Source organism: Haliotis cracherodii, unplaced genomic scaffold (genome assembly GCF_022045235.1).
Source record: "Haliotis cracherodii isolate W230 unplaced genomic scaffold, xgHalCrac1.p SCAF_4, whole genome shotgun sequence".
NCBI lineage: Eukaryota > Metazoa > Mollusca > Gastropoda > Lepetellida > Haliotidae > Haliotis > Haliotis cracherodii.
In genome coordinates, this window is record NW_027266297.1 from 61,102,915 (window position 1) to 61,126,650 (window position 23,736).

The 23,736-nt window shown below is 40.0% G+C and overlaps 1 protein-coding gene across 1 annotated transcript; it reads left to right on the plus strand.

Moving 5' to 3' along the window:
* The first annotated feature begins 3,990 nt into the window (after nucleotides 1-3,990).
* On the plus strand, nucleotides 3,991-18,050 carry LOC139479560 (multiple epidermal growth factor-like domains protein 6). Its single transcript, XM_071262396.1, has 10 exons — nucleotides 3,991-4,036; nucleotides 4,873-5,514; nucleotides 5,680-6,174; nucleotides 6,606-6,711; nucleotides 7,687-7,909; nucleotides 13,469-13,550; nucleotides 14,578-15,219; nucleotides 15,727-16,221; nucleotides 16,633-16,738; nucleotides 17,702-18,050. Exons 1-10 carry the CDS (start codon nucleotides 3,991-3,993, stop codon nucleotides 18,048-18,050), a joined length of 3,186 nt encoding a protein of 1,061 aa, XP_071118497.1.
* The last annotated feature ends 5,686 nt before the right edge of the window (nucleotides 18,051-23,736 follow it).

A 23,736-nucleotide genomic window follows, 5' to 3' on the forward strand; every position in this document is an offset into this window, starting at 1 on the left:
TTGTCATTGTGTCCAAACGGGGTTGATCGTTTCTCATGCATTCAGCCACTTGTTTGACCCGTAAAGATCCGGGATAGAATAGGTCTCCAGCAACCCATGCTTGCCCTAACAGGCGACTGTGCTTGTTGTAAGAGGCGACCAACGGGATCGGGTGGTCAGACTCGCTGACTTGGTTGATGTTGTTTAATGCCACATTCAGCAATATTCCATCTATATGATGTCGGTTTGTAACTAATCGAGTCTGGACCAGATAATCCAGTGACTGACATCATCGCATGAACGCAATTGGGATACGGTGGCATGCATCGACCAAATCAGCGAGCCTCTTGCGACACGCATGGGTAACCCGGATCTTCACGGGGGTACTGATAGTAATCACGGTGAAGTTGGTACCCGGTAGGTTAAGATAGTAATGAAGTCTGTTGACCACCTCCGTGTTCTAGTGGTAGAGCGTCCGCCCGGAGAGCGGAAGGTTGGGGTTCGATCCCCGACCGCGTCATACCAAAAAACGTTAGAAGACGGAACTTGTTGTTACCCTGTCTAGCGCTCGGGTTAAAGGGGCTAAACAGGGACTAGTCGGCTCAGAGTCAGTATACTATGTCTGAGTTGGGTATTCATGTTAAACTGCGGCATGGTATCTCAGTAGGCTGGCCCTATAAAGTCGGCATTAGTCTGGAGTAGTACAAGCAGTCACACACATATATACACACATGCATGCACGTCGCTATATAAGTGCAATGATCTTGAGCCCCATTTCACCTCACCAATGAAGTCTTTCAGGTAAACCTTTCCGCACTTCGCACATAGCAAGTTTATGTGCTCTCCAGAGAACTGAGAGTGAAATTTTAATGCACATTGGGCTGTGTACTGGGTATTAACTCGCCAGACGCTTTGAGTTTGTCAAGATATAATGAATTATGGAAATATAGTTTGACGCCACTTTAAGCACTATTTCACTGTATAAAATTTCAGTGATATCACAGCGGGATAGCTGAACGTGAATGGTTCGATCCCCGGCCGTGTGGCGCTCGGTTGGTTGGTTGGTGGTTTAACGCCGCACTCAGAAATATGCCAGCTATATTACGGAGGTCTGTAAATAATCGAGTCTGGACCAGTTGGGATCGATGACATTCATCAACCAAGTCAGTGAGCCGTACCACCCGATCTCGTTAGTCGCCTCTAACGACAAGCATAGTCGCCTTTTACGGCAAGCATCGGTTCCTGAAGACCAATTCTACCCCAGATCTTCACGGGTCACAGACACACGTATGCACACAAACACACACAGACAGACACACACACGCATGCACATATATAAGTGCAATAATCTAAGACCCAATTCATCTCACCCCACCTAGCTAGATATAATGAACTGTAGTTATAACATATCGAGGTATAGGCGTACAGTTAGGAAACACTGATTTCAGATTCCAAACCTTTGAACTCAACCCTGATACACAAGGAAACATTGATAGTTTTGTAAATAAAAAAACACGTTAAAAATATGTCCTTGTTCTGCCTCGAGTGAAGGAAATAATCATTAAACAGTTACTGATAAAACTAAATCCATTGGCCAGGTGGCGCGGAGGTTTATTTCTTCCTGCTGAACACACTGTAACACATAACTTCTTTCAGTGGCATTTAGAAGTTGGAGTGATGAAGTAAGACGAGTTCTATGGATGAACAACTTTTTTATTACAACACTGTAACACAGTCCTCTCTGAGTGACCAGCGGTCAAGTACAGATAGCTGTATCGGAGCCGACGTCAAGGTGATTATTGTTGGTTCTCTTCAGACTGTAATAACTTAATAATCTAGAAACTTTATTTTGGGTTTCGACATGAGTCATGTATATAGGAAACTATTCTGGAATCCGAAGCTTCATATGTGAATTCTTCGCATGTGTCAATTATTAACTGTGCTGTATAAAACGATTCTGTCTTTTTTTGGATCATACATAACGGGTGTTGCCTCCCTTCAGAAAGAGAATGAGAAAGATATCAAAGACAAAAAATGTGAACGAGTGAATGAGATGGGTTTTACGCCACTTTTTACATTTCCGAAATATCACGACAGTGGACACAAGAAAGGGTTTTACACATTGTACCTATGTGGTAAACAAACTAGTGTCTGTAGCGTTAAGACTCTACGCTTAAATGGTAAATGACTTGATAAACACAGGGAAGAAGGATTCAACTGAATACTTCAAATTGCAAAATGTACTTTTTCCCCTGTCAAATGAACGTTCGTACAAAACTGACAAGCGTTTTGGCCACATATGTCGGTTTAATTTTGATATCAACTAGCTTTTTCGGACTGACAGTGCATCTGAATACATCTATTACAACTTTTGATTCCTTAAATACAATTGTTTTATGATGGACATTGGTGTGATACTCAGTAAAGCTTGTTTCACCTCACACGGTCCCATGTGAATCACTAATAGGCTTACTCATTAATATACTTACAGGTTTCAGGGCTACATTCGGGGGCACGGGTGGCCCAGTCGTCTAAGGCGCCGCGATTCGCTGTGCAGAGATGCGTCCCCTGGACACGCCAGAAACCTATGATTGTGGGTTCGAATCTCGGTTCACCCTGATTATGTTTCTAGGTTTGTCAGCACAATACCCGTGCTCGTGGGTTTCACCGAAGTGGTAAACGTCTGAGACCTGCATCACTTCGGGCTTTCCTTCCACATCAGGCTGATATGCCGCGATATAACTGTAATACTGTTAAAAGCGGCGTTAAACCCAACTCACTCACACTCTTACAGTGCATTCACTGCATCACAGTGTTGCCAGTGAAGACGTTATTTACATATCTGCATGAATATGGAATAATTGTTTAGCATTTGACATCTTAAGGAATAGTGACACAGTTTCATAGCATGGTAAACATATATAGAAATATTTTTTAAAGAATTCTTGTCTCAAGGTTGACATCAACATGCTGACATTATACTTTTTTGGTAAATTTAGCAATAGTTTAGTCAATTGTAGAACGAGCATACCAGAAGGAAGTGACACTCATCTTCGATTTTATCTAGCTCACCAAGTTGACAGAGTGTATTTTCTCTGGGGATTCCAGTACAAAGATCAGATTCTTTTCTCAGACCACAAGAACAACATTTAAATTTAAAATTTAAATTTAAAATTTAAATTTATAGAATAAACAAGTACTAATATTACTATGTTGCAAGTCAGGAATTAGTCCTGATTAAGTTGTGTTTGCTTGTTTGTTGTTTAACGCCGCACTCAGCAATATTCGAGCTATATGACGGCGGTCTGTAAATAATCGAGTCTGGACCAGACAATCCAGTGATTAACATCATAAACAACTATCCACGCAATTGAAATACGATGACATGCATCAACCAAGTCAGCGAGCATGACCACCCGATCTCGTTAGTCGCCTCTTACGACAAGCATAGTCGCCTCAAATAATGGCAAGCATGGGTTGCTGAAGATCTATTCTACCCCGAATCTTCACCGGTCGATTTCATAAGCGAACAATACTATGTTTTACTTGAGAAAAGAAGAGATGAAAATCATTTCTGAAAATCCTTCAGTAATAATAAATGCCCTTTGCATTGTAACATTGCGTTTCCCCCCACATGTGTACATATCCATATGTACTTAAATGTGTCAATATCACAAGCGGCAACATGCCACCGTCACATCAGGGTTCGTTGTCTAAAATATTTCCGTTTGTGTTCGCTCGAGTAAAGTGACCACTTTTAATGGATCAAGAAGTCTCTATCAATACTATGCACACCTTGTACTATTGGATGAATTATTCCATGATCCATGAAAACACACCTATTCAATGTTATGAGGTATTTGCGTCTTCAAATTAAAACAACCTTTTCCATTTCCCTCGTTACGTATATTAACCTGTTATATCGTATATTATTACTGTTATTAGGAGCTTTTAACCGAAAAATCACCTTCTACTAATACTCTATTTTCAGAACCCTTTCACGCCTCAACCATGGTTCATGTCGTGGTGATTATCCTTCTGTGTGCTGCATCAGCAGGTTTGTGTACATGCCTTGCCTTTGCATGTGTTTGTGACGGATGCCACCGGTGGGACAGGATACACTCACCTTTTCATGAACACCTGATATCATTACTATTTGATATTGATTCATAAACATATGCTCATGATATAGTCGGAATCGTACAATCGACGATGTTTTATGCAGATATTTCTATATGTTTCTAGGGATTTGCAGCTTAATTTAATTCCTTGCTATCAATGAAACAGGATCGTAATCCATTCTTTGTTGCACTATATGTACGTGGATACGACCCGTGAAGATCTGGGGTAGAATAGATCTTCAGCAACCCATGCTTGCTGTAAAAGGCGACCATGCTTGTCGTAAGAGGCGACTAACGGGATCGGGTGGTCAGGCTCGCTGACTTGGTTGATGCATGTCATCGATCCCAATTGCTTGGATTGATGCTCATGATATCAATCACTGGATTGTCTGGTCCAAACTCGATTATTTACAGACCGCCGCCATATAGCTGGAATATTGCTGAGTGCGGCGTTCAACAAACAAACAAATTTAAGTGGATACAGTCTCATGATGTTCTCACACCCATGGATTGTGATGATCCAGGAGATGAAAACCGAAGTCTCATCTGATTCCATGAATGTCTGTCTTGGGAATCAAGAATACTCGTACGTCGAAAGATATTTCACGCCCTGCTTTCATGATGTTATGTGAATGGCAGACAAATTCAACGAAACACATAATGAAACAGAAAGTTACTTATTTCGACCACAATGCTTTGTAATAAGAACACCAAATGTGTCGTCTTTCAATAATATCTGACATTTTATTGCCAACCACCTCATTGTTCACAGCTTCCGCAGCCAGTACTTCATGTAGCAACTGTGACGGTAACAACGTGACCTGTGTTGACGGTGTGTGTCTACCTCGCTGTGTCAGTGTGACGTTATCTGGACAGTGTCTCCAGTGTCGGGACTCCAGGTTCTATGGTAAACAGTGTGAACAGGACTGTCCAGACACCTGTCTCAACTCTCGCTGTCAGATGAACAACACCCGTGTTGTGTGTACAGAGGGATGTGTGGCCGGCAAGAAGGGAGATCACTGTGGTGTGAACTGTCCTACAGCCTGTACACAGTGTGAACGTTATGGTGATGGTTGTACAGGACCGTGTCAGAATCCCCGGTATTACGGTCCACACTGTAGAACACCTTGTTCCTCCATCTGTACAGATGGATGTAATAGGATCACAGGGGAGTGTGGCAGCTGTGATCCAGGTTACACAGGGGATAAGTGTGATGTTACCTGTCCCCCCAACTGTAGAGATGGATGTGATAAAGACACGGGGGAGTGTGGCAGCTGTGAGCCAGGTTACACAAGGAAGTACTGTGGCAGCTGTGAGCCAGGTTACACAGGGGACAAGTGTGATGTTACCTGTCCCCCCAACTGTAGAGATGGATGTGATAAAGACACGGGGGAGTGTGGCAGCTGTGAGCCAGGTTACACAGGGAAGTACTGTGGCAGCTGTGAGCCAGGTTACACAGGGAACAAGTGTGATGTTACCTGTCCCCCCAACTGTAGGGATGGTTGCGATAAAGACACTGGGGAGTGTGACAGATGCGTGTCGGGGTACAGAGGGAAGAACTGTGACAGCTGTGAGCCAGGTTACTGCAAGGGTGGATGTGATGAACATGGAGATAATTGTAACAGTACATCTTGTAAAACAACATGCAACCCAAACTGTAAAACAATTAATGATTTCACTCAAAACCACGTGCAATGCACTGGGCCGTGTATTAACGCTAACTATTATGGAAATATGTGCACTATCCCTTGTCCACGTAACTGTGACAGATGTGAGAAAACGTCAGCCATGTGTCTCAACTGCTCCATGGGTCTGAGAGGAGAGTTTTGTAATGAATCTTGTCCCTCTAACTGCAAACTGTGTGGTCGCCATGTCAACACATGTAAGGGACTCTGTCTCGACAAGAACTATCACGGACTAAATTGCTCTGATCCTTGTCCCGTCGGCTGTGAGGGATGTGAGAAGGACACCGGACTGTGTATCGGTTGTGCTCAGGGCTTCAGCAGGAAATACTGTGATGATATTTGCTCTCCATGTTCAGGGAACACCTGCCACCGAGCACCTTGTCAAAAACGTAAGTTTGTTTGTTTGTTGTTTAACGCCGCACTCAGCAATATTCCAGCTACAGTCATGTCCCGTTAATCCGACATTGTTGGGTGCATATGATTATGTCGGATTTACGAGTATGTCAGATAAACGACATCAGCCATAGCGACTTTTATTCTGCTTGTTTGTTTGTTGTTTAATGCCGCTCTCAGGAATATTCCAGTAATATGACGGCTGTCTTTTAATAATCGAGTCTGGACCAGACAATCCAGTGATTGATATCATGACCATCGATCCACGCAATTGGGATACGATGACATGCATCAACCACGTCAGCAAGCTGCTGTTAGTCTTCACGGGAATCACCGAAATTTCTTCCGAAACTTGCAAATCTAAATAGCCCCGAAACTTAAACTATTGCAAATCTAAATGATTTATCAACGTGTTTCGTCATTTCAGGTTCTCCCGAACACGTTTTGGTTGTTTCTATTGGGACATTAGCAGGAGTCCTATGCTGTGCTGTGATAGCCCTGATCATAATGTTTCGGATACATCTCAAGAGGAGGTTCGTATTAGAATTATCTTGAACATTTAATTACTTTGACAACAATAAATAATTTCGACTTTCTTCTTTGATAGGCATTTAGAAGTTGGAGTACTAAGTAAGGCTTGATAACGGTGTTAGAACCTACACCGAAACGTCGCTCTTAATTGTAAGAAAGAAGTTGTTCATCCATAAATTCTTATCCTTACTTAATTTCGACTTAGATTGATTATACGTTTCACAAGAATCCGATCTCAGTACAAAATACAATATCATGACTTATGGCCGTTTCATTATTGTTTAATGCAAACTATGTTAAAAAACAGTTCATTTAACTTGAAAGGTGCGCTTTTATGCCACGTATTATAAAGAACGATTTACAACCTCTAGCCTCGTCTTTTTAAATATGAACCCAAAGCCGAAAGTTATTTTGATCATAAAAATTTAATGATAACTGTAAAGTGTAATGATGGTGGTAAGAAATTTTTAGATTTGCAGATTGGGATATTGTCTATTTAACGATGAAATACTGTACTTATATCAAAGAGGTGAGGTGAGGTGAAATTGGATTTAACGTCGCGTCCAAGACGTGCATGCACGTGTGTGGCTGCTTTTACTAGTCCGGACTGATGCCGATTTATAGTGCCGCAGTTTAACATGAATACCCACCCAGATACATTATACTGACTCCGAGCCGACCAGTCCTTGTTTTAGCCCGTTAAAGCCGAGCGCCAGACAGGGTAACAACAAGTACCATCGTTTAACGTCTTTTGGTATGACGAGGCCGGGGATCGAACCCCGAACCTTCCGCTCTCCGGACAGACGCTCTACCACAAGACCACGGAGTCGGTCCTTATCTCAAAGAATCTAATATCTATGATAATGAACGTGTGCAAAATAATACATAATAGATACAGTCTTTTCTTGTCTGGTCCCTTAGAGAGAATGTTATAAAAAAATTACAAACATATTTTCTTCTGGGTTTTTTTTCCACAGAAAGATAGATGATCCCTGCTGCACCAATAGGTCAAGAAGAACCATAAGCGACAATGTGACATACTGTGAGATAGAGGACAGCTTAGTGTCGAACGATCAACGACGAACAACACAACAAACGAGACCTGCGTTACCTCTGAAAGAAGTCCCTTTCAAAAGAAGACCTGCTTTATTGGGTGCATCAGCGCTTCCTGAGGCGGAGAGTGTCTTCTGGTGTGATTCGGTCCAGAACGAGTGTGCCTCTGGTATAAGGATGTCTGAGCAAATCCAACATATGACTGAAAAGACTGATTCGATCATTTTCATTGAAGAACATTGTGATCTGTCAAATACAAGTGTCAGATATCTTACCACCAACAGCAAAACATAGAGTAACCAGTGCATGCTTGAAATGTAAAGATTAAAAAAGAGCCCCATTTAATTTTAATGATGAATACATGTGCTTTTAGTTGGTTGGCTGGTTTTGTTGTTTTACGCCGCACTCAGAAATATTCCAGCTATATGACGGCGGTCTGTAAATAATCGAGTCTGGACCAGACAATCCAGTGATTGATATCATGAGCATCAATCCACCAGCAACAACAAAGAATGATATTAGAAAGCTGGCTTTATTATATACTTCAGTGTGAAAGACTGAGTTTTCCGAAGTTGAGAAAAGTGATGTTTTCATTGCAGTGAACATAACACTTGGTATTTCACTGCAGTGAACATAACACTTTGACACAACCATTGTCATACAAGAGTTACCTCCCCTTAAATTATCTCCCTTTGTCGTAAGTGACTTGCCTGTACACAAACTGCTGACGTTCTTTTTACGTTAGTTCCACATTGACAAGACAAAATTATGACAAATGGTCGTTAATGGAGTTAACACCAGTGCTTGCCGTTTATTATTCTCTCGAAAACGATTCCTTATCAACTGTAAATTTCTCATTTAACTCGTCATTCGAGACTGTTCGTTTCGCAATGTGCCATTTTTGGTACTTGACGAGCGTGTATTTTTTCGCTTCCAACAGCGGTCTCCTAGGTTTCAAGCAAATGTTTAGCTAACGTTGATTTTGTATATAAGCATATCTAAATGTATGATAAAGAGTTTTCGTGACCCTAAATATTTTTTGACACTTTTGTTTATATTTCTCAAGATTTTGCTAACACGAAACTACTTTTTTACAAGCGGAGGTGAACCGACCCTGTGTGTTAGATAGAGAGAATTTACGTTTCATGGTTTTACATTTGTTATGAAATAATTTAATTTTCTGGTAATCAACTACATGAAAAGTATATGATAAATAGGATATTCCATGTGTCAAGTGAACTATCATGTTTCTCTCATCTCCTTACCGACATCACAATCATGGTATTTTCTGTAAAAACATACTCTACATCTATTGTTTGTAGGTTTCTGTGGCTCCCCAATTGCTACATGCTGCTTGACATAATTTCACCTCAGAAAAAAACGTCTCGTTTTCATGTAATAAATATATCTTTTGTCACCATTATAGTCCAGGGTTTTTGACCCATACCTCTTGTCTGAAGCACAAGCTATAAAATATATGACATGGGCGCAAATTCCAAACTCCGCACAGATAACCATGCACAATGTTGAAGTGAAAGCATTCGCAATCGTGCATGCAGCTTTGTTTTCTTGTTTTATATTTTGTTTTAATTGACTTTCATTTAACGTGTGCCAAATTAATAACTACCCAACAATTAATCAGATTTATTATAAAGTTGATGTTTTTATTTGGTAGTTTCCGAGACAATGTCCTGGTCGAAATGTAACCGCAAGAGGAAATGAAAACTGTTCAAAGTGCAGATGTCAAAACTATGGAAGCGCATGTGTGCCACAGTCTAAAATAAAATAGATGATAAACGTAGATGATACTGGCATCTACGTATAATATACTGTCATCTACGTAGATCTTACATCTTTGTAGAAGATACAGTAATCTATATATGTGATATTATAATCGTACATATCGTTACTCACACTGTGGTATTGTCTTGTTGGATACTAGTCCGATATAAGTTTATGCAAACATTTATAGTTTAAGTACGGGTGATTACTTACCTACTGTTAAGTTATTTAAATGTTTGGGATAATGTTGGTCGTTTCATTCATTTGACCATTTGCGTATTTTACAACATACTGAGATCATTTCAATCTTTTAAACTATGAGTGCTAAAATAGAAATACCAACTGCACAATTGTACCTTTGGTCTTCAATCGGATGATGAGTATTAGCTTCATATAGTTTTTATAGTTTGCGTGATTCTCCCCCCTTCTTATTCATGTTTTACCTGTTAAACCTAATTTTCGCAATGGAGAAACAATGAGAATAAATATTTTCGAGTGATTTCTCCGACTGAAACCATGTTGTGGTTGATATATTATTTCGCTAAAATTTTGAATAATGATCTGTATTTTTTTGTTTGGAGAACATTTTGTACTCCCCTCTCTCTATAACGGTTGTAAGAGAGCGCGGTGTGTCATTCTTTAGTAATTTCGACACTTTGAAATGAAGATTTACTGTATTTTAATGTTTGGATAGTACCTCAATAAAGACATGTCAAGATAGAAAGTAAAACAAATCGGTCATTATTAATTAGGCCAGGGGCTATATATAACTGACCCGGAACTAAAAGTCGATGATTCGACAGTAAATGACACTATCTTCTACGTAGCTTATAATATCATGTGTGCAGATGAAAGTGTCTTCTACGTAGATGGGTCGTCACGATATGGCTGAAATACTGCCGATGTGACGTTAAATCTTAACTCACTTCTACGTATATATAGATGTGAGTAGTACCATCTACGTAGGTGAACGTATTGTATGATATTTTACTGTGGCACGAATACGCTTCCATACTATTCAAATTGTATAATTTTTGTCTTTCTTTTCTGTTGAAAGTACTTTCTGTCCCAACCCTAACACAAACTCCAAATATCTTAAATTGATATTGATACTCATATGTTCAAGAAAAATATTTTGAAATCCACATTTGACTTCTTTTTATATAAGCTTTGCGGCATATATACGTGTCGAGGTGAGGTGAGGTGAGGTGAGGTGAGGTGAGGTGAGGTGAGGTGAGGTGAGGTGAGGTGAGGTGAGGTGAGGTGGGGTTTAACATCGCGTCCAAGATTATTGCACCTATATAGCGACGTGCAAACACGTGTGTGTGTGTGGCTGCTTTTACTAGTCCGGACTGATGTCGATTTTATAGTGCTGACCAGTCCTTGTTTTAGACCGCGGGTGGGGTTGTATATGTACGTAAAACACAACAGAAAGCCTTTTGATCCAAGAGATATGTAATATGTATATGTCATGATAATATATGACATGACACAATTAGGCATTTGTCTGTAAGAGAAGACATCTGATATAGTAGTCATGACGCATGACAATGCAAGAAGTGTACTGAAATTTGTATATCGCTTTGGGGATACTCCAGTCTGTAAGATGGAAATGTATTTTATATTTTAACAGAAAATGATTATAATTTAATACATATATATATATTTTTCATTTTTGGCATGTTAATTTTTTAAACTACCTTAAACATGGAATTCTATTGTTCAGGTGTGTGAAGCATTTCTGTCAAATTATACTGAATATTACTTATGTTTATGATAGATTGGGGATTTAAAAAATGAAATGTAATCTTAGAATATATGATCGTGTTTGTATATATTTACTCTAAATATATTGTGTATGGGTTTCTATTGCACCCCAATTGCTACATGCTGCTTGAGTAAGAATAAAGTTCTCTTCAGGAACACAATAGACTTGTCTTTTAATACCTGTATCATTTGGCATCATGGTACAGGTAGTCCAGGTGTTCGCTCCAATACCGCTTATCTGAAGCACATGCTGGAAAATAAATGACCCTTATTCCAAATTTCCGAACAGGAAGTTTACCATTCCCTACATAATGCATCCTGCCCATGAGGAGCCGGGATAGAATAGGTCTTCAGCAAACCATACTTGCCGTAAAAGGCGACAAACGAGATCGGGTGGTCAGGCTCGCTGACCGCATGACGACTATCTGTGGACACTCAATACACCTCGGATTTCTGGAGTGTTATCTTCCTTAAAATGTATATACGTGAGTGAATGAGAAAGCAAATTGGGTTTTACCCGTTTTGACTATGTCAGTTTACCTGTCATCTCTGCTCGCTTTATCAGACTGGCCATGTATGTAGATACATGTTACAGTATTTGATTTGTCTTATGCAAGTGATTAATTATCATATACAGTGCTTCAATATTCGACTGAGCTCGTATCTGAATCAGTGTGTCAGCTCTAGCGTCTCACAAACATTAAACAACTGCAACATATCTATGTCACATCAAGCTTCGTCAGACCCGTGAAGGTCTGGGGTAGAATAGGTCTTCAGCAACCCATGCTTGCCGTAAGAGGTGACTATGATTGTCGTAAAAGGCGACAAACGGGATCGGGGAGTCAGGCTCGCTGACTTGGTTGATGCATGTCATCGATCCCAACTGCGTGGATCGATGCTCATGTTGTCAATCACTGGATTGTCTGTTCCAGACTCGATTATTTACAGACCGCCGTCATAGAGCTGGAACATTGCTAAGTGCGGCGTTAAACAACCAACCAACAAACAAACAAACAAACCAATCTTGTGTGCAGGCGTTAAGTTTTAAAATGAGAATGGAATCTAAATAGGTTGTTCCCAAAATACTTCATTAGCAACCCAATCTTGCCGTAAAAGGCGACTACGCAAGAGTAACAGTCGAGTTTCACGCCCGCCCAAAATTTTGACCCATTGAAGCCCTCGTGCAGGTCCTGTGCTAATAACTGCCTTAATAACAATGTCATGAGCAATTCCATTTTGGTAATGTCGCCTTAGAATAACCTGTCAAAACAGATTGCAACGGGCGTAAAAGCCAAAACGGCATTGAAACCTTATGTGAATGGATCACTGGAACTCAGTGAGGACATAAGGTAGCACCTCCCACTCACACAGACTCGATTATTTACATTTACAGACCACCGTCATATAAGTTGAATATTGCTGAGTGCGGCGTTAGACAACAAACCAAACCAAAACCACATCGTGTCTATCGTATCTCATTTTCAAGTACATGAACGCCATCAAGATTAATATGTTCTCTGCAAAAAGAAAACAACAGATTGTAATATAATCATGGTACCTAGTGATTCGGTCGGTAAGGGAAAATGAAAACAGACCACGTCCTAAAACTCAAACAAATAAGTCCAAGCTTGATCGTTGAGTCAAGCCGGACACTGAAACTAACCTGGTGAGCGGTGGCTTCTCAGCGTCAGTAACGGGAACAAGGCTGCATTGCAACATATACACAGGAGCAAGGTAAAAGTAAATTCAGTTTTATTCCAAGAATATACGTAATAGAACAAATTGCGTTTACAAAAAGCATGGATATAACCCTGGAATATATATTGTTATGTTACAGATGCATGAAATAATACCCAGAGTATTTATTGTATCATTGCGTGATTCTCAAAGTTACTTTAGCGTGTGAAGATGCGCGTTATATTTTGTGGTGGTATAACTTATATACTAAGTGATGGTGTACGATAAAGATGATTGTCCCTCTTGTTTGTTTCCATATGGATGATTAGATTTTGCGCGCGTTCGGTTCCGTATGTACAAGTAACATAGCTCTATATTGAAAACAGTCTAATAATGCTGAGAAAGAGACGCTTTAAATATTTCCGTTGTTATGGAAGCTTGAAAGATTGTCAAAACAATTGCGTTATCCTTGTTTTGCAGATTATCTTTGCAATGGATATACATTTTCCACGGTGTCGTTATTGGACAACGAACCTCCTGCTATCTCTGTTTTTTCTGAACGGTGAGAGTTTTTCGTTAACTTATACACTGGTATTAGTGATGGTGTAGTAGGCGATACGGTTCCACCTTGGATAATCAGTACATAATGTAGCGGCCATAAAATGTCCGAGTCCCGTGATGGGATGCGAACCACGGACCTTCTGATCCGAGGTCGGACGCCTTGTCCACATGACCAAAGAGGTTAACCCCGTCAGCAAGCTGACAAGGTAAGGATGTCATCTGTAGGATGACTCCACGCTCTGCTACAATAACATCAGGTACAGACTATTGCATCTGGAATATTATAAGGTTCCAATACGAATCAATCACCAATTTATGCAACTTGCTTCACGTCATCCAAACAATCAATAGTATCATCTATTTAAATCGACATTGTTCGCAATTGAGAATACAGATGAAAGACTTCTTCGAGAGGCATTTAGAAGTACTAAGTAAGGATAAGATATATGGATGAACAACTTCCTTATTACAATAAGGAGCGACGTTTCGGTGTAGGTTCTAACACTGTTATCAAGCAACACCTCGTCATAGAGCGGATACGCCACCACCTCAAAAGCAAGTGCCACAAAAAAGACTCATATAACCTTAAGTTCAATAACCTCAAGAAACAAACCCACAACCATCAACCTACAAGAACATCTGCCATTGAAGACTACAACAGCAAGATGGTCATCAACTTAAGCAGCAAGAACCACAACCAGCAACACATTGCAGTCCTGGCCAAGGGTCACTTGATAACGGTGTCAGAACCTACACCGAAACGTCGCTCCCAATTGTAATAAAGTAGTTGTTCATCCATATATTTTATCCTTACTCAGAGGAAAGATTACAAAATATAATTTAAGGATATTCATGATGTTTACCGATTAAACATATTTATGTTGTCTTCTAACATATGATACTAATGAAAACAATGTTCTTTGCGAGACAATACAGTAAGGCTTTGTAAGTCTTCCATTCCTCTCTAAAATATTAATAATTTGTTAATTGATTACAGTGCTATATTTTGTTCCTTTCACAATCGACAGTTTCCCCTACAAGCACACCTTGTAGCAACTGTGACGGTAACAACGTGACCTGTGTTGACGGTGTGTGTCTACCTCGCTGTGTCAATGTGTCGTCATCTGGAGAGTGTCTCCAGTGTCGGGACTCCAGGTTCTATGGTAAACATTGTGAACAGGACTGTCCAGACACCTGTCTCAACTCTCGCTGTCAGATGAACAACTCCCGTGTTGTGTGTACAGAGGGATGTGTGGCCGGCAAGAAGGGAAATAACTGTGGAGTGAACTGCCCTACAGCCTGTACACAGTGTGGACGTTATGTTGATGGTTGTACAGGACCGTGTCAGAATCCCCGGTATTATGGTCCACACTGTAGAACACCTTGTTCCTCCAGCTGTACAGATGGATGTAATAGGATCACGGGGGAGTGTGGCAGCTGTGAGCCAGGTTACACAGGGGACAAGTGTGATGTTACCTGTTCCCCCAACTGTAGAGATGTATGTGACAAAGACACAGAGGAGTGTGACAGCTGTGAGCCAGGTTACACAGGGAAGTACTGTGGCAGCTGTGAGCCAGGTTACACAGGGGACAAGTGTGATGTTACCTGTTCGCCCAACTGTAGAGATGGATGTGATAAAGACACGGGGGAGTGTGACAGCTGTGAGACAGGTTACACAGGGAAGTACTGTGGCAGCTGTGAGCCAGGTTACACAGGGGACAAGTGTGATGTTACCTGTTCCCCCAACTGTAGTAGAGATGGATGTGATAAAGACACGGGGGAGTGTGACAGCTGCGTGTCGGGCTACAGAGGGAACAAGTGTGATGTTACCTGTCCCCCAAACTGTAGAGAAGGATGTGACAAAGACACGGGGGAGTGTGACAGCTGTGTGCCAGGTTACACAGGGGACAAGTGTGATGTTACCTGTCCCCCCAACTGTAGAGATGGATGTGATAAAGACACGGGGGAGTGTGACAGCTGTGAACCAGGTTACACAGGGGACAAGTGTGATGTTACCTGTCCCCCCAACTGTAGGGATGGATGTGATAAAGACACAGGGGAGTGTGACAGCTGTGAGCCAGGTTACACAGGGGACAAGTGTAATGTTACCTGTCCCCCCAACTGTAGAGATGGATGTGATAAAGACACAGGGAAGTACTGTGACACCTGTGTGACAGGTTACTGCAAGGGTGGATGTGATGAACATGGAGATAACTGTGACAGTACATCTTGTAAAACCACATGGTACCCAAACTGTAAAACAATTAATGATTTTACTCAAAACCGCGTGCACTGCACTGGGCCGTGTATTAACGCCAACTTTCATGGAAATATGTGCACTATCCCTTGTCCAAGTAACAGTGACAGATGTGAGAAGACGTCAGCCATGTGTCTCAACTGCTCCATGGGTCTGAGAGGAGAGTTTTGTAATGAATCTTGTCCATCTAACTGTAAACTGTGTGGTCGCTATGATAACACATGTATAGGACTCTGTCTCGACAAGAACTATCACGGACTAAATTGCTCTGATCCTTGTCCCGTCGGCTGTGAGGGGTGTGAGAAGGACACCGGACTGTGTATCGGTTGTGCTCAGGGCTTCAGCAGGAAATACTGTGATGGTATTTGCTCTCCATGTTCAGAGGACACCTGCCACCGAGCACCTTGTCAAAAACGTAAGTTTGTTTTTTTGTTGTTTAACGCCGAACTCAGCAATATTCCAGCTAGAGTCCTGTCCCGTTAATCCGACATAGTTGGGTGTATATGATTATTTCGGACATCAGCCATAGCGACTTTCATTCTGCTTGTTTGTTTGTTGTTTAACGCCGCAATATTCAAGCAATATGACGGCGGTCTGTGAACAATCGAGTCTGGAACAGACAATCCAGATTGATATCATGACCATCGATCCACGCAATTGGGATACGATGACATGCATCAACCAAGTCAGCGAGCCTAATCACAAGATCCTGTTAGTCTTCATGGGAATCTCCGGAACTTCTTCCAAAACTTGCAAATCTAAATATTCCCGAAACTTAAAACTTTTTCAAATCTAAATGATTTATCAAAGTGCTTCGTTATTTCAGGTTCTTCCGAACACGTTTTGATTGTTTCTATTGGGACATTAGCAGGAGTCCTATGCTGTGCTGTGATAGCCCTGATCATAATACTTCGGATACATCTCAAGAGGAGGTTCGTATTAGAATGATCTTGAACATTTAATTACTTTGACAACAATAAATAATTTCGACTTTCTTCTGATAGGCATTTAGAAGTTGGAGTACTAAGTAAGGCTTGATAACGGTGTTAGAACCTACACCGAAACGTCGCTCTTAATTGTAATAAAGAAGATGTTCATCCATAAATTCTTATCCTTACTTAATTTCGACTTAGATTGATTATAAATTTCCCAAGAATCCGATCTCAGTACAAAATACAATATCATGACTTATGGCCGTTTCATTATTGTTTAATGCAAACTATGTTAAAAAACAGTTCATTTAACTTGAAAGGTGCGCTTTTATGCCACGTATGATAAAGAACGATGTACAACCTCTAGCCTCGTCTTTTTAAATATGAACCCAAAGCCCAAAGTGATTTTCATCCTAAAAATTTAATGATAACTGTAAAGTGTAATGATGGTGGTAAGAAATTTTTAGATTTGCAGATTGTGATATTGTCTATTTAACGATGAAATACTGTACTTATATCAAAGAGGTTAGGTGAGGTGTAATTGGGTTTAACGTCGCGTCCAAGACGTGCATGCACGTGTGTGGCTGCTTTTACTAGTCCGGACTGATGCCGATTTATAGTGCCGCAGTTTAACATGAATACCCACCCAGACACAGTATACTGACTCCGAGCCGACCAGTTCTTGTTTTAAAGCCGAGCGCCAGACAGGGTAACAACAAGTACCATCGTTTAACGTCTTTTGGTATGACGCGGCCGGGGATCGAACCCCGAACCTTCCGCTCTCCGGACAGACGCTCTACCACAAGACCACGGAGGAGGTCCTTATCTCAAAGAATCTAATATCTATGATAATGAACGTGTGTAAATACTATATAATAGATACAGTCTTTTCTTGTCTGGTCCCTCAGAGAGAATGTTATAAAAAGTTACAAACATATTTTTTTCTGGATTTTTTTTTCACAGAAGGATAGATGATCCCTGCTGCGCCAATAGGTCAAGAAGAACCATTAGCGACAATGTGACATACTGTGAGTTAGAGGACAGCTTAGTGGCGAACGATCAACGACGAACAACACAACAAACGAGACCTGCGTTACCTCTGAAAGAAGTCCCTTCCAAAAGAAGACCTGCTTTATTGGGTGCATCAGCGCTTCCTGAGGCGGAGAGCGTCTTCTGGTGTGATTCGGTCAAGAACGAGTGTGAGCAAATCCAACATATGACTGAAAAGACTGATTCGATCATTTTCATTGAAGAACATTGTGATCTGTCAAATACAAGCGTCAGATATCTTACCACCAACAGCAAAACATAGAGTAACCAGTGCATGCTTGAAATGTAATGATTAAAAAAGAGCCCCATTTAATTTTAATGATGAATACATGTGCTTTTAGTTGGTTGGCTGGTTTTGTTGTTTTACGCCGCACTCAGAAATATTCCAGCTATATGACGGCGGTCTGTAAATAATCGAGTCTGGACCAGACAATCCAGTGATTGATATCATGAGCATCAATCAACCAGCAACAACAAAGAATGACATTAGAAAGCTGGCTTTATTATATACTTCAGTGTGAAAGACTGAGTTTTCAGAAGTTGAGAAAAGTGATGTTTTCATTGCAGTGAACATAACACTTGGTATTTCACTGCAGTGAACATAACACTTTGACACAACCATTGTCATACAAGAGTTACCTCCCCTTAAATTATCTCCCTTTGTCGTAAGTGACTTGCCTGTACACAAACTGCTGACGTTCTTTTTACGTTAGTTCCACATTGACAAGACAAAATTATGACAAATGGTCGTTAATGGAGTTAACACCAGTGCTTGCCGTTTATTATTCTCTCGAAAACGATTCCTTATCAACTGTAAATTTCTCATTTAACTCGTCATTCGAGACTGTTCGTTTCGCAAAGTGCCATTTTTGTTACTTGACGAGCGTGTATTTTTTCGCTTCCAACAGCGGTCTCCTAGGTTTCAAGCAAATGTTTAGCTAACGTTGATTTTGTATATAATCATATCGAAATGTATGATTAAGAATTTTCGTGACCCTAAATATTTTTTGACACTTTTGTTTATATTTCTCCAGATTTTGCTAACACGAAACTACTTTTTTACAAGCGGGGGTGAACCGACCCTGTGTGTTAGATAGAGAGAATTTACGTTTCATGGTTTTACATTTGTTATGAAATAATTTAATTTTCTGGTAGTCAACTACATGAAAAGTATATAATAAATAGGATATTCCATGTGTCAAGTGAACTATCATGTTTCTCTCATCTCCTGACCGACATCACAATCATGGTATTTTCTGTAAAAACATACTCTACATCTATTGTATGTAGGTTTCTGTGGCTCCCCAATTGCTACATGCTGCTTGACATAATTTCACCTCAGAAAAAAACGTCTCGTTTTCATGTAATAAATATATCTTTTGTCACCATTATAGTCCAGGGTTTTTGACCCATACCTCTTGTCTGAAGCACATGCTAGAAAATATATGACATGGGCGCAAATTCCAAACTCCGCACAGATAACCATGCAGCACAATGTTGAAGTGAAAGCATTCGCAATCGTGCATGCAGCTTTGTTTTCTTGTTTTATATTTTGTTTTAATTGACTTTCATTTAACGTGTGCCAAATTAATAACTACCCAACAATTAATCACATTTTTTATAAAGTTGATGTTTTTATTTGGTAGTTTCCGGGACAATGTCCTGGTCGAAATGTAACCGCAAGAGGAAATGAAAACTGTTCAAAGTGCAGATGTCAAAACTATGGAAGCGCATGTGTGCCACAGTCTATAATAAAATAGATGATAAACGTAGATGATACTGGCATCTACGTAGAAGATACTGTCATCTACGTAGATGATACTCACATCTTTGTAGGAGATACAGTAATCTATATATGTGATATTATAATCGTACATATCGTTACTCACACTGTGGTATTGTCTTGTGAAGTTCCGACCCTAGTTGGATACTAGTCCGATATAAGTTAATGCAAACATTTATATTTTAAGTACGGGTGATTACTTACCAACTGTGAAGTTATTTAAATGTTTGGGATAATGTTGGTCGTTTTATTCATTTGACCATTTGCGTATTTTACAACATACTGAGATATTTTCAATTTTTTAAACTATCAGTGCTAAAATAAAGATACCAACTGCACAATTGTACCTTCGGTCTTCAATCGGAGGATGAGTATTAGCTTCATATAGTTTTTATAGTTTGCGTGATTCTCCCCCCTTCTTATTCATGTTTTACCTGTTAAACCTAATTTTCGCAATGGAGAAACAATGAGAATAAATATTTTCGAGTGATTTCTCCGACTGAAACCATGTTGTGATTGATATATTATTTCGCTAAAATTTTGAATAATGATCTGTAGTTGTTTGTTTGGAGAACATTTTGTACTCCCCTCTCTCTATAACGGTTGTAAGAGAGCGCGGTGTGTCATTCTTTAGTAATTTCGACACTTTGAAATGAAGATTTACTGTATTTTAATGTTTGGATAGTACCTCAATAAAGAGATGTCAAGATAGAAAGAACAAATCGGTCATTATTAATTAGGCCAGGGGTTATATATAACTGACCCGGAACTAAAAGTCGATGATTCGACAGTAAATGACACTATCTTCTATGTAGCTTATAATATCTTGTGTGTAGATGAAAGTGTCTTCTACGTAGATGGCTCGTCACGACATGGCTGAAATACTGCCGATGTGACGTTGAATCTTAACTCACTTCTACGTATATATAGATGTGAGTAGTACCATCTACGTAGGTGAACGTATTGTATGATATTTTACTGTGGCACGAATACGCTTCCATACTTTCAAATTGTATAATTTTTGTCTTCCTTTTCTGTTGAAAGTACTTTCTGTCCTAACCCTAACACAAACTCCAAATATCTTAAATTGATATTTGATACTCATATGTTCAAGAAAATTATTTTGAAATCTACATTTGACTTCTTTTTATTAAGCTTTGCGGCATATATACGTGTCGAGGTGAGGTGAGGTAAGGTGAGGTGAGGTGAGGTGAATTGGGGTTTAACATCGCGTCCAAGATTATTGCACCTATATAGCGACGTGCAAACACGTGTGTGTGTGGCTGCTTTTACTAGTCCGGACTGATTTTATAGTGCTGACCAGTCCTTGTTTTAGACCGCGGGTGGGGTTATATATGTACGTAAAACACAACAGAAAACCTTTTGATCCAAGAGATATGTAATATGTATATGTCATGATAATATCTGACATGACACAATTAGGCATTTGTCTGTAAGAGAAGACATCTGATGTAGTAGTCATAACGCATGACAATGCAGGAAGTGTACTGAAATTTGTATATACGTTATCGCCTGGAGATACTCAAGACTGTAAGATGGAAATGTTTTTCTTATTTTAACAGAAAAATGATTATAATTTAATACATATATATATATTTTTTTCATTTTTGGCAAGTTATTTTTTTAAACTACCTTAAACATGGAATTCTATTGTTCAGATGTGTGAAGCATTTCTATCAAATTATACTGAATATTGCTTATGTTTATGATAGATTGGGGATTTAAAAAATAAAATGTAATCATAGAATATATGATCGTGTTTGTATATATTTACTCTAAATATATTGTGTATGGGTTTCTATTGCACCCCAATTGATACATGCTGCTTGAGTAAGAATAAAGTTCTCTTCAGGAACACAATAGACTTGTCTTTTAATACCTGTATCATTTGGCATCATGGTACAGGTAGTCCAGGTGTTCGCTCCAATACCGCTTATCTGAAGCACATGCTGGAAAATAAATGACCCTTATTCCAAATTTCCGAACAGGAAGTTTACCATTCCCTCCATAATGCATCCTGCCCGTGAGGAGCCGGGGTAGAATAGGTCTTCAGCAAACCATACTTGCCGTAAAAGGCGACAAACGAGATCGGATGGTCAGGCTCGCTGACCGCATGACGACTATCTGTGGACACTCAATACACCTCGGATTTCTGGAGTGTTATCTTCCTTAAAATGTATATACGTGAGTGAATGAGAAAGCAAGTTGGGTTTTACCCGTTTTGACTGTGTCAGTTTACCTGTCATCTCTGCTCGCTTTATCAGACTGGCCATGTATGTAGATACATGTTACAGTATTTGATTTGTCTTATGCAAGTGATTAATTATCATATACAGTGCTTCAATATTCGACTGAGCTCGTATCTGAATCAGTGTGTCAGCTCTAGCGTCTCACAAACATTAAACAACTGCAACATATCTATGTCACATCAAGCTTCGTCAGACCCGTGAAGGTCTGGGGAAGAAATGGTCTTCAGCAACCCATGCTTGCCGTAAGAGGTGACTATGATTGTCGTAAAAGGCGACAAACGGGATCGGGGAGTCAGGCTCGCTGACTTGGTTGAAGCATGTCATCGATACCAATTGCGTGGATCGATGCTCATGTTGTCAATCCATGAATTGTCTGGTCCAGACTCGATTATTTACAGACCGCCGTCATAGAGCTGGAACATTGCTAAGTGCGGCGTTAAACAACCAACCAACCAACAAACAAACAAACCAATCTTGTGTGCAGGCGTTAAGTTTTAAAATGAGAATGGAATCTAAATAGGTTGTTCCCCAAATACTTCATTGACCCAAAATTTTGACCCATTGAAGCCCTAGTGCAAGTCCTGTGCTAATAACTGCCTTAATAACAATGTCATCAGCAATTCCATTTCGGTAATGTCGCCTGAGAATAACCTGTCAAAACAGATTGCAACGGGCGTGAAAGCCAAAACGGCATTGAAACTTATGTCAATGGATCACTGGAACTCAGTCAGGACATAAGGTAGCACCTCCCACTCACACAGACTCGATTATTTACATTTACAGACCGCCGTCATATAAGTGGAATATTGCTGAGTGCAGCGTTAGACAACAAACCAAACCAAAACCACATCGTGTCTATCGTATATCATTTTCAAGTACATGAACGCCAACACGATTTATATGTACTCTGCAAAAAGAAAACAACAGATTATAATATAATCATGGTATCTAGTGATTCGTTCGGTAAAGGAAAATGAAAGCAGACTACGTCCTAAAACTTAAACAAATAAGTCCAAGCTTGATCGTTGAGTCAAGCCGGACAGTGAAACTAACCTGGTGAGCGGTGGCTTCTCAGCGTCAGTAACGGGAACAAGGCTGCATTGCAACATATACACTGGAGCAAGGTAAAAGTAAATTTAGTTTTATTCCAAGAATGTATGAAATAGAACAAATTGCGTTTACAAAAAGCATGGACATAACCCAGGAATATATATTGTTATGTTACAGATGCATGAAATAATACCCAGAGTATTTATTGTATCATTGCGTGATTCTCAAAGTTACTTCAGCGAGTGATGATGCGCGTTATATTTTGTTATTTTAAGTGATGGTGTACGATAAAAATGATTGCCCCTTTTGTTTGTTCTCATTTGGATGATTACAATTTGCGCGCGTTCGGTTCCGTATGTACAAGTAACATAGCTCTATATTGAAAACAGTCTAATAATGCTAAGAAAGAGGTCCCTTAAATATTTCTGTTGTTATGGAAGCGTGAAAGATTGTGAGAACAATTCCATTATCTTTGTTTTGCAGATCATGTTCGCAATGGATATACATTTTCCACGGTGTCGTTATTGGACAACGAACCTCCTTCTATCTCTGTTTTTTCTGAACGGTGAGAGTTTTTCGTTAACTTATACACTGGTATTATTGATGGTGTATTAGGCGATACGGTTCCACTTTGGATAATCAGTACATAATGTAGCGACCATAAAATGTCCGAGTCCCGTGATGGGATTCGAACCACGGACCTTCTGATCCGAGGTCGGACGCCTTGTCGACATGACCAAAGAGGTTAACCTCGTCAGCAAGCTGACAAGGTAAGGATGCCATCTGTAGGATGACTCCACGCCCTGCTACATACTCCCCCGTCAACAGAAGGCACGTCCCGGGCC